The sequence below is a fragment of the Pollicipes pollicipes genome, unplaced genomic scaffold, assembly GCF_011947565.3.
Source record: "Pollicipes pollicipes isolate AB1234 unplaced genomic scaffold, Ppol_2.1 Scaffold_7261;HRSCAF=8764_pilon_pilon_pilon, whole genome shotgun sequence".
In the NCBI taxonomy this organism is placed as follows: domain Eukaryota; kingdom Metazoa; phylum Arthropoda; class Thecostraca; order Pollicipedomorpha; family Pollicipedidae; genus Pollicipes; species Pollicipes pollicipes.
This window is the reverse complement of record NW_023597054.1, coordinates 43102214-43117957: the sequence shown is the minus strand read 5'-3', so window position 1 is coordinate 43117957 and position 15744 is coordinate 43102214. Positions and strand designations below refer to the sequence as shown.

The window sequence follows — 15744 nt, the reverse complement described above, 5'->3', positions numbered from 1 at the left end:
TGACACCGGGGTGTATCGTGCTTGCTGGTCAGCCTCACTGCATGTGACTATCTATTCCCATAAGTGTATCGAGGTTGTGCATTATTGCATTCACATTGATGTGAAAATTAGTGCCCGACGCTGGCCGGGCAACCGATAGATGGCAAGCGACACAGATGGGGCAATCTCTAACTGCATCAACACTTCGTTGCAATGATGGCTGTGTTGTCCCGACGAAGATATGCAGGATGTGATGTAATGCACCAGCTCATCGTGTACAGTACCATATCATAGTCAGAAAGGGATTAGTTCAAGCGGCATGCATAGTGATTGGGGTGTGGTCACACTGAACATGGCAGCCTCGGGGACGCCCGTGTCGGGGTTTTCTCTTCATAGCGCCCAGTCTGTATCACACTGGCGGGGTTGGGCCGCGGGACTCGGCGCGAGGGAGGGGGGGGGGGGGGGCCTAGCCGGGGCGCCAGACAGTAGCTGAGCACGCGTTGGCCAGCCACGCTACACTACTGTGCATAGGTCGCGCTTCTCGTAGTCGTGTGAGGAGCGTGCTAACCTTGCCCGAATGGCCGTGGTCATGAGACATTGTCGTGAATGTGATACGCGTCCCTCGTCCGTAGTGACCGTCTGTCTGCAGCTGACCCGTCTCTCCTCTGCTCGTGCTCGGCCGTCGTCCCCCGCTGCCTCTCCCCGTCCCCGGCCTCTCCGTCTCTGGCGCACGGCGGTGGTCCTGCCCGCCCCTCCCCCGCCGCGGGCACCTTCCCGGCCGGCCCCACCGGCCGCTCGAGAGGTTCGGCTCGGCCGCGGCGCTGCGCGGGAATCGAGCCAAGCCCCCCGGCTGGCCCCACGGCGGCCCCAGAGGCTCGGCCGCGGCGGTGGGCGGGAGTCGAGCCGAGCCTGAGTGGCGGCTGTCCGTGACCTCCGCGCCTCGCCGTCCGGCAGGCGACAAGATCACGAGCTGGCACGCCAACGGCGACGTGGACCAGGGCCTGGCGGCCGACTTCGACGACTCGCTTTCCGGCCTCGGCGTCAACATCTCGTCCACCACCTACAACATGAGGTCAGCAGGCCAGCGGGGCGGCCGCACACTGGGCCGGGCCAACAGTGAAGGTGCCAGGGGAGCGGGTCAGGTCACGGGCCGCGCCCGGACGTGCCGCCGACGCGCGGCGCCCGGGCCGTCTGACGGCGAAGGCGCGCGGGTTCTTAGCGGGGGCTCGCCTGCTTCAGGTGGGGCGTGGCTGGATGGGCGGCCGTTGACTGCTGCCCGGTCCTTGGTTTGCTGATCAATATGGCGCTCACCTTGATCAGGGAACAATCTGTCCTGTCGTCTGGCGGTTGCCAGTCGCTGCCACACATACGCGCAGCCACACATACAGGCACATACACTCACACACGCACACAAGCACACACGCACACACACACGCACGCACGCACGCACGCACGCACGCACGCACGCACGCACGCACGCACGCACAAGGACCATTTTGCGCATATACACACACGCTGACCACAGTCAGATAGAGACGACCATTGGCCTTTGACAAAGCCGGTGAAGCTCCAATTGTAATCAATCGCATGGCGTCTTTTAACACGCGCTCGGTTGGGGGTCAAATTGACCCCCCGAAGGTTTTTCTAGAATGGTTTCCGAACAGCTACGCCGCGCATAATTTTGCATGGCTGTCGACTATTGAACAGCGGATCGTTTGGCATCAAAAATTGAGATGTACCTTGTTAGGTCGCTGACCTATGGCAAGTCGAAGTCAGGCCATGGTTTCAGCGAAGGGGATTCCTGGGGAATCGCCCAATCTGATGAACAACGGAGTGTTAGACGAAGCCATACATCTCTGAAATGCTTTCTTAGGCAACAAAACAGTCGAATGAGCAAATGGTCAGATGTGAAGGTTGGACCAAGGCAAAAAACAGCCTGTTTTATTACTCTAGGGCTTGCTGCATGAGACAGTGTCCGGTGCTCATTTCGAGTTTATTGATAACAGGAACCGCATTATACATCTTCCATGGACCTCTTAGAGATCAGAATAGGTGATTGACCTAAAATGACCCAGGTCAACATTTTGTTTTTAGGAACATACCGCCTAGCATGATGTTTGTCTCCTATTCAAATGCAAAACTCAGCAATCTTGTATGATTTTGGTCACCATGACCTTCAAAGGTCAAACAAGGTCACTGACCTTTAATGAGCATGTGACCTTTTTCTCGGGAACGGTTATCTAGGCTCTGGGGCACTTGGAAACCAACCTGACATTTGACCTCGCTTAACTTTATTTGACCCGAAGGTCGTCACCTAGGAACCTGAAACTTTGACTTCAGTGATTTCACGTACAGGCCAACACGTCTTGCAGATTTGGTGTCTCTAGCTCTCTGAGTTCCCTGGATCTAAGGGGGGTCAAATTGACCCCCACCCAAGCGAAGGGTATCCAGCCGGCCACCCGGGCGCGTGTTAAAGTAATGCACACTGCTTACCACTCACTGGACGGTCATGGCCAAATGGTGGGGGGCTGCCGCGCAATGCTAACAAGACACAATTTCAGTCAGAAGCTCCCCCCCCCCTTGACCACTGACCTGACCTGTGAGTCATATGGACCGGATGCTTACCTCTAGCCAGGTACAATTACACCAGTCACAGTTGATGACCGTGAGTGGCTGTCGCCGCACGCACTGACCACTGACGAGACCAGTAACCCACTCGTCACAGGCCAGATCAGTGACTCACTCATCACAGGCCAGACCAGCAACCCACTCACCATAGACCAGACCGGCGACCCACCCACGGCAGGCCAGATCAGTGACCCACTCACCATAGACCACACCAGTGACCCACTCACCACAGACCAGACCGGTGACCCACTCACCACAGACCAGTCCGGTGACCCACTCACTATAAAGCAGACCGGTGACCCACTCACCACAGACCAGTCCAGTGACCCATTCGCTACAAACCAGACCAGTGACCCAGTCACCACAGACCAGACCAGTTTCATATGCGCACGGCTGACCCGGGCAGCGACTGGCCGGGGCGCCACAGGGCCCTCCGTGCCGGCCGCCGCCGGTCCGGCGTCCGGGCCGCCTGGCTGCGGCCGGTCTCACTGCTGACGGGCGATACTGTGCCGCACTGCTCGCCCGGACGGCGGACTAATCTGACGCCGGTCTCCCCTGGTGACGATGTCGTAAGTTCGCTCCTGTTTAGATGGTGTCGAGTTTCAATGAAGCGTTGCTAAACGCGGACATAACAGACGCCGGCTCGGTAACGATGTCATGGGCTCGCTCTTGTTTGGGTGGTGTCGAGTTTCAGTGAAGCATTGCTGAAAGTGGACATGACGGACGCCGGATCTGTGGCGATGTGATGAATTCGATCATGTTTGAGTTGTGTGTTTCAGTGAAGCGTTGCTGGCTCTGCCAAACATCTCCAACATGTCCACGCTGCTGAAGAACGAAGTGTCGCTGTTGCCTTCCGAGTCCAGGTCAGTGCGCGAGATGGCGCCATCACCACCCTCGGAACGGTGGCCAGGTCCTCACAGGCTCGCTGGACGCCTCAGTCTGGGCGCGTTTTATCGTGTGATCTGTGATGACAAGCAGCCGAAGTGACAGGTCACAGTTACCCGCATGAATGGTAGCTGCACCAGCGGAACATCGGGCGGGGCGGGCTGTGCTGTGCTTGGTCCCATCACACGCAGAGACCGACAAAGGGCGCGTCTGTGCTAGAGCACCCTCTTGCATAACGGGCTTCCCGCCGGACCCGCTACATATTGTCAGGGCCTTCGCTCGATCCGAGGCGGTCGAGCCAAGTATTGCGCAAGAAGTGGTATTTGCCCGGTTTGTCTCCCGGCGAAGTTTGGTTGTGCGTCCATGGCCATATGCGAGTGGTCATGTTTCGAATTTCCCCGAAGTTTTTGCGGTGAGCTTACGCGTGATTGTGGGCGCCTATCACCGCTTGATTCTGGGCGCAGTAACCACCATCAGTGCCGCAGCCAGAACTTTTCGGTAGGGGCGCATCATTTCTAAAGCTCGACTACATTTACGCTGCCTTCCGTGAGTGGACCCCGCCCGGCCAGGGCCATTCATTACCTTCTGCAGCGAAGTTGCAGCTATTTTCCATATTGATCTGCGCCATCAAGTTTTTTAAGAATGTATCCAGAATTATCAATCATCATGGGCGTGCTGATAGTGAAGTGTTAGCGCGTCTGCGTTAATCACTGCACGTCTGGGAAACCAGAGGTACGGGGTTCAATTTCCCGCGGTTCCCGCCCTTGATGCGAGGGTGAGAGACTGATGACGCCATGTGGCCTCAGCAGCTGAGTGCGTCGTAAAGCCTCAATCCCCCCGCCCCCGGAAGCCCCTGGTGTGCGGCCTTCGACATGCAGCAGGCTCCGGGGGGCCGGCTGGACGTGACGGCACCGTGACGCATCTGTTGTCTGTGACGCGGTGCCCGTCCCTGGTCTGTGATGGCTCTATTGTCCGCTCTGGTGACGTGACGGCACCGTGACGCGTCTGTTGTCTGTGACTCGGTACCCGTCCCTGGTCTGTGATGGCTCTGTTGTCCGCTCTGGTGACGTGACGGCACCGTGACGCGTCTGTTGTCAGTGACTCGGTGCCCATCTCTGGTTTGTCATGGCTCTGACGTGACGTGACGGCGCCGTGACGCGCCTGTTGTCGGTGACTCGATGCCCATCTCTGGTCTGTGATGACTCTGTCGTCCGCTCTGGTGACGTTACTGTGCTGTGACGCGTCTGCCGTCAGTGACTCAGTGCCCATCACTGGTCTGTGATGACCCTGCCGTCCACTCTGGCCACAGCTCGCTGCATCAGAACATGGACGCGTCGGCGACGCCGGCCTCGCTGCTCGAGGACGTGTCGTCGAACAACGAGGAGGGCGCGGCGACGCCGGGCCGCACCGCCGCCGCCGTGGTGGTGGCCGAGGCCCACAAGCTGCTGCACCACAGGTCAGGCCCAGGGCCGCAGGTCGGGATCAGACTCACTTGACAGGGCAGGTCAGGGCCGCCACGGTCGTGGGTGGGAAGCGCCACAGGTGCGTGTCCGTGTCACCACAGGCGCGGGTCAGAGCCGCCGCAGACGGATGGCCAGAACCGCCGCAGACGGATGGTCAGCCGCCGCAGACGGATGGTCAGAACCGCTGCAGACGGATAATCAGAACCGCCGCAGACGGATGGTCAGCCGCCGCAGACAGATGGTCAGAGCCGCTGCAGACGGATGGTCAGAGTCGCCGCAGACGGACGGTCAGAGCCGCGGTATACGGACGTTCAGAACCGTCGCAGACGCCACCGGAGATTGTGCGGGTTAGAAGTAGGCTGATCGCAGGTCGCAGATTAGAGCTCTCAGCAGCAGCTCAAAGAACATAGGTGCAGACCAGAGGTCTCCCGGGGCGGGTCATTGATCCACGAACGCGTGAAATTTCGCGAAGGCGTGGTTCAGAGATGCACAGCCAAACACGCGGACAGCTGTGCACCTTCGACGGCAGCCGCCGTGGTTCTCCCTGCGATGCGACATTGCGGCCGTCGCTGCACTGAAATGATGCTGTTTGCTTGGCTGCCGCCTGTGGACATCTTTACTGTTGCTATGGTATGGGATCTGTTTGTGTCTGGGACCTTTAACCTGTGTCTACGGGCCGCACCCTTGCCATCGGACCTCTGCCCTGCACGTATGGATCTCAGGCCTCTGCCTACCGACCCTGTGACCTGTGTATGTGACCCTGTGTCTTGTGTCTGTGACCCTGCGACCTGTCTGTGACCCTTTGGCACGTGTCTGTGACCCTTTGGCATGTGTCTGTGACCCTATGACCTGTGTCCAATCCTGTAACCGGTGTCGGACCTTGTGACCTGTGCATGTGACACTGTGCCCTGTGTCTTTGACCTTGTGACCTGTGTCAGTGACGTTGCGACCGGTGTCAGTGACTCGGTGGCCTTCGTCCATTGTCTGCTGCTACAGGTCAAGTGTGTCATAGACAGCGATCACAGTTTCGGACACAGACCATTGGTCGGCAGACACAGGTCATAGGTCCGTAGATGCAGGGCAGAGGTCCGCCAGCACAGGTGAGGCCCGTGGACACAGGGTAGAGACCCATAGGCACATTGGAGGTCCGCTCACAAATATTTGGTCTCTGAGACACGGGTCAGGTGCCACAGGTCAGAACCAAACATGCATGTCTGAGTCAATGGACACAAATCAGATGCCACGGGTCAGAGCCAAGCATACATTTCTGAGCTAATGGACACAGATCAGATGCCACGGGCCAGAACCACACACACACACACGCACACGCACGCACGCACGCACGCACGCACGCGCGCACGCACACACGCACACACGCACGCACGCACGCACGCACGCACGCACGCACGCACGCGCGCACGCACACACGCACACACGCACGCACGCAGTCTGAGCTAAAGGGCACAGATCAGATGCTGTAGAAACAGCTCAGATGTGCGCCGATGGTAGAAAGACAACAATATGATGGCGATGCTTTGTGAACCGCAAAACCCTCAATTTGTACCGCAAATATTCATTGACATACTCGGGTACATCCACAATGAGTTAAAATGAACTAGCTTAACAGCTTACTCTTCCAATGGCGTGGTTTAAGTTATTTTGTTGGCCACTAATTTGCGGAACCCGCGGTTTTTGTTGTCTATCGCATCAGTATTTAGCCACTCAGCGATACCATTAGAATAAGACGCTGCGTGGCCGTTTACAGTCAACGTGCCCCGAAGCGCCAAATAAGACGCAAAAAAGCAGTTGGCGGAGTGGCGAAGTAAGTGCGGTAAGTCGCGGTTGTTTACGTAGCAACGCGTAGCAACGGACTCGAGGCGTGTTGACAACACTGCTGACGTGTTGTCGCTTAGTCTTAGTGTCCTGTATGCCGGGCAAATGGGCGGCTCCCCACCGCATGTGTATGGCGCCATCGACAATAAAGCTGTTGAATGCCTAACTTGCTGATAGCTGCGCAGTGAAATGATACCCAAATGCGGCATTGCTACGCGCATTAGGTCTCCGTGGACTGAATTAGCTGATTCGATTAATTGCCCATACTTGGTTCTACAGCCATTATTCATAGCCACGTATGACATCCTTACCCGTGACACCACAAGGTCTCAACTCAGCCAGCGGAGCTCGGTGGCGGGGAGCTCGGCCCAGTGTCTATTGTGTCCGTGTGGATGTGGCTGCCCGTCTGCCGTGGGTGTCGTCAGGTTCGGCCACCCGCTGTCGTGCACGGAATCAGGTGTAGGCTCCAAAGGAATTACCGAATGTTTGAACCCCAAGGACAAAATCTCTCCAGTGCATTTCCAAGTCCTCATTGGTAAAATCTGTCACCCCCACCATCGGCTTCAAGCGAAGTTCACCGCATGACAATAAGTAATCCATCGGGTGTGAAACAAAGCACAACTCAGTCCTCTAATATGGCTTTATAGAGTATGGCTTCCTCGATGGCCTTTGTGTCGGCGTATCAACCCGCCGCGCCGGAACAGCCGGGTGAAGGTCAGTGCGTCGAAATATGGATCAGGGCCGGCCATCGGTCCACTGTGTGTATACAACGGTGCGATGCTCTCCGAGGCGGCGATGCGGCAGCGGCGGCCTCGCCTCAGTGCTGGCCCCCGCGGTACCGTACGGCGGCGGCGGCCTCGCCTCAGTGCTGGCCCCCCGAGGTACCGTACGGCGGCGGCGGCCTCGCCTCAGTGCTGGCCCCCCGAGGTACTGTGCGGCGGCGGCGGCCTCGCCTCAGTGCTGCCCCCCCCCCCCCCCCGAGGTACCGTGCGGCGGGTCGGCCTCACCTCAGTGCTGGCCCCCGAGGTACCGTGCGGCGGCGGCGGCCTCGCGTCAGTGCTGCCCCCCCCCCCCCCGCGGTACCGTACGGCGGCGGCGGCCTCGCCTCAGTGCTGGCCCCCCGAGGTACCGTACGGCGGCGGCGGCCTCGCCTCAGTGCTGGCCCCCGAGGTACCATACGGCGGCAGCGGCTTAGCCCCAGCCGCCGGCACCCGCCGGCGCCCGGGATACCGTATGGTGGCAGCGGCCTGGCCCCAGCCGCCGGCCCCCGGGGTACCGTACGGCGACGGCGGCTCGGCCCCAGCCGCCGGCACCCGCCGGCGCCCGGGATACCGTACGGTGGCAGCGGCCTGGCCCCAGCCGCCGGCCCCCGGGGTACCGTGCGGCGGCGAGGGCCGCCGTCACCCGCCGGCTGGGTGCTGTTGAGGGCCACCTTTGCATGTGGGTAGGCCAGGCTGCCTTACCTCGCCGGTCATTGGCGTCCAGTGTTACGTGCTGCGACGCTCGGCCGCCGTCGGCTCCCTCCCCCCTCCCCCAGCCGCCTCGTGAACACCTGGTTACAGAACGCCTGTGGTAGCGAGTACGTGATCGACAATGTAACGCGGAAGCTGGCCTTGGCAGCCCCATCGTGCGGAGCCGGCTGGCTGGGCACGGCCTATTGGCTCGCAGCTGACAACATCGTGCAAGGCGTGACCGTGAAATTGTGGCGTACTGTTGTCACCTCTATCATTCACATATGTCAGCGGTTTACAGTACGTGGTGGCATTGGCGAAACTCATTGGATCAACGTTGAATGTCATTTAAGGCTATTTTGTTTGATTTAGCCATAGTGCTCTATCTAGGAGATGGGCCCGTGTGGCGACTGCCGCCGTCCCCTGCACCACTTAATGAAACAGCTCATGAAATGTTCATGTTCAGCTCATGAAACGCAAGGCAGCAGCGGGCTGGACCGCTCCTGGAGCTGGTCATGTCGAAGGGCTGTTATTGGATACTCATAACGGAAGAACTGATAGTAGACAACCACCTCCCTGAAGAAATGCACTCGGTTTTTCGTATTGTTGTGAGTGCATATTCATCAGTGCATGCATCCTTTTTTGATGATCGACGTGGTGCGTTTCATGAACAGAGCCCATTTCATACAGTCGAAGGACCAAACAAGCGGCAAGACGTGAGCGTGCGCTAGATTTGCTGACCTGCGACCGCATCTGTACGCCATTGATCTTGTAAAAATAGTCGCTTCAGAAAACAGTGGTAACGGGGCTTACGCTGGTGACACGGTTTTACGTGTGCTGGGGGCCGTAAACTGACTGCCGATGACACTGCGTACCGCGGGGTCTTCCTCCCCTCTAGTTATTTCCGAAAGCTGTGCACTGTCCGTCTACGCATGTCTTGCATTTACTTTGGTCTTATCGCGCGCAACTCTGATGGCGTTAGTTGGTACACGTGTTGTTGAATAGCCTAAACAATTATGATGCCCGTATGGCGCTAGGCGACCGTTCAGCTGGAGTCGGCGAGCGGGACGCTCTGTTGTTGCCATGGCAACGCCAACTCGTCGGGATGGATGTGTAGAGTGGCGACCCTTATCGCCGTGACGCCTGCTCGTTCTGGTCGGACGGGTCCTCCACCTGGCCCGGCCCGACGCTGGTGCCCCGCCTGCGCGAAGAGCGATGGCGTTGGAGCAAGGCAGCGATGCCACCGATCTCCCGTGTCTGTTCTTCCCTCGCTTCATTAGACCCGGCACGGTGCTGCGCATTGGACCCTGCGTTATGTCTGTTCCGCGTCGCTCTGTGACGGTAGCTACTGGCGAGACTGAGCCGACCGCCCGAGCGCAGCTGCGGCAGCGCGCGGCGCGAGACCGTCGCCTTGACGAGAGCGCGTGGTGCCGCGTGCTGGCAGGTTTCAATATGTGCTGAACGCCGCCACGTCGATTGCCACCAAGCTGAACGAGGAGACGCTGACGTACCTCAACCAGGGCCAGAGCTACGAGATCCGCATCAAGAAGCTAGGGGACCTGACCTCGTGCAACGACGCCGTGTTCCGGGTGCGTGTCGCCGCGCTCTGTGGCGCGCCCGCAGGCTCGCGCCAAATTTGGGTCTACCCTGACAGGTTATGCGTTGTTCTTTGAGAGAATTAGAATTACTGTTTTGTGATTGGCCATCAAGGTTTTGCGGCTGTCCGTGTCGCGATTCGTGGACTGCCCCTCAAAAGGAAAGCTGGTGTGATTTGCCGTGCTGAAAGGGTGCATTAAACGAAACAAAAATTGTGTTGTGAGGTTAAGTTCCTTGCAGCAAGTTCATCACGTGTCTCTAAACGAGTTGTCTTACGTTGCGCTACCGGCGACGGTATGCACACCAAATTCCGCTTGCTTTTCTATAATGCCAACGACAGCATATGATGGTTGATATGACACCAATGCTAGCGGCTTTGGTGCCACAGGTGCCTGTCAGAGCGCCACCTCAAAGACCCGTATGATAAACAACGTTACACTCACATCAATCCTACCATGCATGCAGGCTCAACATCTGTATATAATCATGTACTAACTGTGAACCAGGCAGTGGGTGATTCGTCCAAGAACAAGGTAGATCCGCACAATAACAAGACAGCGCACGCACACCACGCGCCGCTCTTGCTGTGTGACCTTGCCCCAGTAGCTTGTCATTTGAGTTGTTGCCGATGTTGCCCGCAGACAAAGCTGAAGCTGTGTTTCCACGAGCGGCGCCTGCAGTACATCGAGAAGGAGCAGCTGGACGCGTGGCGCAACTCCCGACCCGGTGACCGGCTACTGGAGGTGGACCTACCGCTCTCCTACGGTACGGTGCCGCCCCTCCTGACATGGCCTGTTGTGACCGGTACAGCTCCCGGTGAGGGGCCGGCTGCTGGAGGTGGACCTACCGCTCTCCTACGGTACGGTACCGCCCCTCCTGACACAGCCTGTTGTGACCGGTACAGCTCCCGGTGAGGGGCCGGCTGCTGGAGGTGGACCTACCGCTCTTCTTCGGTACGGTACCGCCCCTCCTGACACAGCCTGTTGTGACCGGTACAGCTCCCGGTGAGGGGCCGGCTGCTGGAGGTGGACCTACCGCTCTCCTACGGTACGGTACCGCCCCTCCTGACACAGCCTGTTGTGACCGGTAAAGCTCCCGGTGAGGGGCCGGCTGCTGGAGGTGGACCTACCGCTCTCCTACGGTACGGTACCGCCCCTCCTGACACAGCCTGTTGTGACCGGTACAGCTCCCGGTGAGGGGCCGGCTGCTGGAGGTGGACCTACCGCTCTCCTACGGTACGGTACCGCCCCTCCTGACACAGCCTGTTGCGGCCGGTACAACTCCCGGTGAGGGGCCGGCTGCTGGAGGTGGACCTACCGCTCTTCTACGGTACGGTACCGCCCCTCTTATGTTGGATACCGAGTCATGTGGGTATCGCAGGTAACGAGCGTGCTGACGCGGCCGCAAAACGGGCAGCGCGTGCACCTTGCACCCGTTCTTTTCCCTTGCCGGCAAGGGACTTTTACCCTGCAATCGCGACCTTTGTGAAGGCGAAATGGCAACGCTGCTGGGACGCCATTGTAAACAATAAGTTAAAGATGATCAAGCCACAACTGGGTCTGTGGTCTTCAAGCTCACGTAAGCTGAGACGCGAAGAAGTAACCCTCAGCAGATTACGAATTGGCCACACGCACGCAACACATAGCTACCTTTTGTGCGGTGAAGAACGCCCTAAATGTCCTCGCTGTGATGCGCCACTTACGGTTCGCCACGTTATTCACTCCTGCCCACAGTTCAGAGAAGAGCGGGCACTTTACTTCGGACGAGATGCGTCAGGTCTTACCTTTTCAGACCTTATTGGTGACGATTCTCGCATGCTTGGCACCGGACAGCTGTTTTCATTTTTGAGAAGCGCAGGATTCACGGCCATTTATACGCCACGGTAAACACTTAGCTGTTATGGGCGCAAAATGACCCTAGAAGTCGACGCGCCCTTAAACCCCAATCATCATCATCATCTTGATACAGCCTGTTGTGACCGGTACAGCTCCCGGTGAGGGACCGGCTGCTGGAGGTGGACCTACCGCTCTTCTACGGTACGGTACGGCCCCTCTTGACACGGCCTGTTGTGACCGGTACAGCCCCCGGTGAGGGGCCGGCTGCTGGAGGTGGACCTACCGCTCTCCTACGGTACGGTGCCGCCCCTCCTGACACAGCCTGTTGCGGCCGGTACAACTCCCGGTGAGGGGCCGGCTGCTGGAGTTAGACCTACCGCTCTCCTACGGTACGGTGCCGCCCCTCCTGACACAGCCTGTTGTGACTGGTACAGCTCCCGGTGAGGGACCGGCTGCTGGAGGTAGACCTACCGCTCTTCTACGGTACGGTGCGGCCCCTCTTGACACGGCCTATTGTGACCGGTACAGCCCCCGGTGAGGGGCCGGCTGCTGGAGGTGGACCTACCGCTCTCCTACGGTACGGTACCGCCCCTCCTGACGCGACCTTGTGTGACCGGTACAACTCCCGACCCGGTGATCGGCTGCTAGAGGTGGACCTACCGCTCCCCTACGGTGCGATGCCACCCCTCCTGACACGACCTGTTGTGACCGGTACAGCTCCCGGTGAGGGGCCGGCTGCTGGAGGTGGGCTACCGCCCTCCTACGGTACGGTGCCACCCCTCCTGACACGGCCTGGGCTGACCGGTACAGCTCCCGGCGTGGGGGGGGGGGAGGGGAGGAGGCGGGGCGTTGGAGGTGGACTACCGTTTTCCTACGGCACGGCGCCGCTCCTCCTGCGATGACTTGGTCTCGTCTCATGGTTTCCGCCCTGGCCGCACACTGGAAACGGCCATACTAAAAACAGCAGAGTAATTAGCAACTAATATAGACAGTAGCCTGATTCCGGCTCTGCCCACATGTGACACTGTGGTTGCGTCGAGCGTGGTCCGCCCTTGGGAAGGAAGCTTGGATGATGCGGTCTGAGCGGTTGAGGACTGCAGGCTGGTTGGGCTGTTGTCCTCGAAACGCGTTACTGAACAACCATGTTTCACTTCTACCACGCGGAAAACACGTAAAGCTCGCCGACGGTGTTGAGTGATTGGGCTCTGATACACCGGGCAAGTTTTCAGCTATGAGAGAACTCATTGACCGCACATTGTCCGTCGCTGTGAAATGAAGTACACAGCGTTTAGCAAAGCCATTGCCGCCAATAAAACTGATGTGTTGTATAGATGCAAGAGTTGAGATATCAAGAAATCTGAGAGAGTGCAGAACGGCACGTACAGAGCGTTTTGTTGGCTTCGGTTGTCAAGAAGTTAAGACACCAGCTCAGGCGAAAATCCTCGGCAGCTTTGTTGATTCACACCCTATTCGGAAAATATTGATGTTTGTTACTCCCCGCGGTTGTAGTATTCTCTTTCGAGTGTCAAAATTCGGGCGCGAAGTGGCGCCGGAAACAAAACAAGTTCTGGTATTATTGAAAGCTTGAGACCAGGTTTTAATATCACGGATGGGATAATTGTTCGTTCTGTCGCCCTCGTGTAGTGTGTACGCGGGCGGCGTTTCCGCCAGTTGTCGTGGGGTGTTGTCAGTGACAGTATCGTTGTCAGGTGTCGTTGAGTCTTGAGAAGGGCTTAATGGCGCGTGGCTCCCAGTCACGTGCTCGTCGGAACCAGGGTTCTTTCCTTGAGAGCTGAGATTCGAACCGGGATCTTCTCATTGAGTCCAGCGTTCTACCAACTGAGCGGACGAGGACGACGGTCGGAGCGATTTTCTACCCTTGAAAACAACTCCGGGCGCGTTCGCTGATGACGTTACTGCTTGGGGAAACTATAACGTAACGCAAGACAGGGAATTAAATAGGTAACTGACTTACTCGTGAACATTGCCACTGGTTTTGAAAACAGGCTAGCAGATTACACCGGCACCGGAAGTCCTGGTTGGGAGTCGGCGGCTTGGTGGATGATTACGATGCGGCTGTGGTACGCGGCATTTTAAGTTCACCTGTGGTATCACCTGGTTGTGCTATCGCCACCTGGACCCGAATGTCTCCCGCACTGGAGGCAGTGGAGTGGCAACGTTCTTCCGCATAGGAGTAACGCAGTGGCTTCAACCACAACCGAACTGCGAAACAAAGGGCTGTGAGACGCGGCACGAATGTTGGGATATGCTGGGTACTGTACCCGCGCTCCGCGGCTTATGATGAAGCTCTTTAGATTGTAACACACTTTAAAAAAGCAATGTGCACAGGTGTCTGTTTACAAATTCGTTCAACCTATGCACTATGCCTCGCTCGCTGCCTTCTCAATCTTTGCAAACCAGTGACTGTTCACAAAATGACTCAAAGATCAGGGAGGCAGCACACATGGCTTTGTCTAGCTTTGGCATAGGCAATTGGTCTTCAGCAAGCCAAGCGTTGCTCAGACCTACTTTTACGGAACGTCATTGACCAAAACTATTGAATACTGCATGGAGCGTTCAGTGTGCTGACCGTGACTATGACGGGCGGAGCTACCGGCCCGAAGACCGGCTGCTGGCTCAGACACGTCTCTGACCCCTGAACCCAGGCCGTCGCCACCCGGAAATGGCTTCCCGTCTTGCTCACCCCGCCCCCCTCCCCCACGTTCCTAGCATGAGTAACGATTGGATGCGTTTTGACCCCACAAACTGTGTGAGGTACGCGTGGCGCAGTGTTGATGGTCTGTCAGGCTTGTTGTGTCATGTTCATCCATATGTAGGCCTTCGGTGACATAACGACCGCGTCGTACTCTGGGCGTTATGATGGCTTGCAGATGTTCGGTTCTGGCTGGAATGAAACACCGCTTTGCTTGACTTTGAAAATGAGGTTAGCTCTTCACTGAGCGCGGTACTTTTATCGGTGACGGGCAGTGTCTCCACTCCACCCCACAGTGTGTATAACATTGACGACCGAATTTGCAAGCAATGTGATAGATTGAGCCGGAAGCAAAGATTCAGCAATATCGATATGGCATCTGTTAAAAGTGATGTCAGGCGAGGCGGTAATAGAATCCCAGCTCTGCTGCATGCGAACAGAATACATCACTGATGGCAGGCGAGGCGGTAATAGACTCCCAGCTCTGCTGCACGCGAACAGAACACATCACTGATGGCAGGCGAAGCGATAATACACTCCCAGCTCTGCTGCACGCGAACAGAATACATAACAATAGAATATGCAACACGCACTGTTATTTTGCGGCGGCAGCATAGGCTGTGTACCTCGTGTGTTCACAAGGACGCAGGTGCCTGCCCGGAGTGTTGCATAACTGGTGGGCATTGGCCCCCGGAGAGGTGACGCCCCATGTCATGTTTCAGGCATCTTTGACGTACGCCAGGACCCGAATCATCTCAACTGCTGCGAGTTTTTGTGGAGTCCAAACAAAGACGTCGGTGTTTACGTTAAGGTGGGGATGGACGAGACTCGCACGCACGGCGGCCTTGATGCCCCGGGCAGTGCGCCGTTGTTACGGCAAGCGGTCCGCTGTCCGTTGCTGAGCACCCACCCATCGGGCCTCCATCATTTGCAGCCGCTCCATGCGCCGCTTCCGAAGCTGGAAGGCTGGCTGTCGCGACGCCTTCGTCGTGCGTCCCCGCGCTCGTTTGGCGGACGAACCGTCCGATCGCGTTATATATTTACGAAATTCGCGCGGACGAGGAAGTGAGCGGCTTTTGCCGGACTTCGGCATAGTTTAGCGAGTTGCCTGCCGCCCAAGCACTCTGAGTGCCCCGCCGTCGGAGTGTGTGGCGGTCGTCCCCAGGCGCGCTGGGGTACCATCAGCACATTGACGGCAGTCTTGGGAAGGCAGGTAGCCATCTTCAGAATGACGTTAAAGCTGCTCCTGCTATAGATGTGGGCTGTCACCAACCAGGACTGGCTGTTGAAGGTACCTGACAGTTTGACAGTTGATGACGGTTCCCGAAATCAGGGGGCCATTCAAACGGTGTGAGACACGC

The 15744-nt window shown here is 57.8% G+C and overlaps 1 protein-coding gene across 1 annotated transcript in view; it reads left to right on the top strand.

The window, feature by feature from the left end:
• Nucleotides 1–15744, top strand: part of gem (transcription factor CP2 like gemini) — a 40745-nt gene that overhangs the window by 20815 nt on the left and 4186 nt on the right. Inside the window, exons 4-9 of the mRNA XM_037235289.1 lie at nt 934–1051; nt 3387–3470; nt 4802–4948; nt 9684–9828; nt 10477–10600; nt 15106–15194. Of these exons, the coding sequence (XP_037091184.1) occupies nt 934–1051; nt 3387–3470; nt 4802–4948; nt 9684–9828; nt 10477–10600; nt 15106–15194 (707 nt within the window). The remainder of the gene's footprint in view (nt 1–933; nt 1052–3386; nt 3471–4801; nt 4949–9683; nt 9829–10476; nt 10601–15105; nt 15195–15744) is intronic.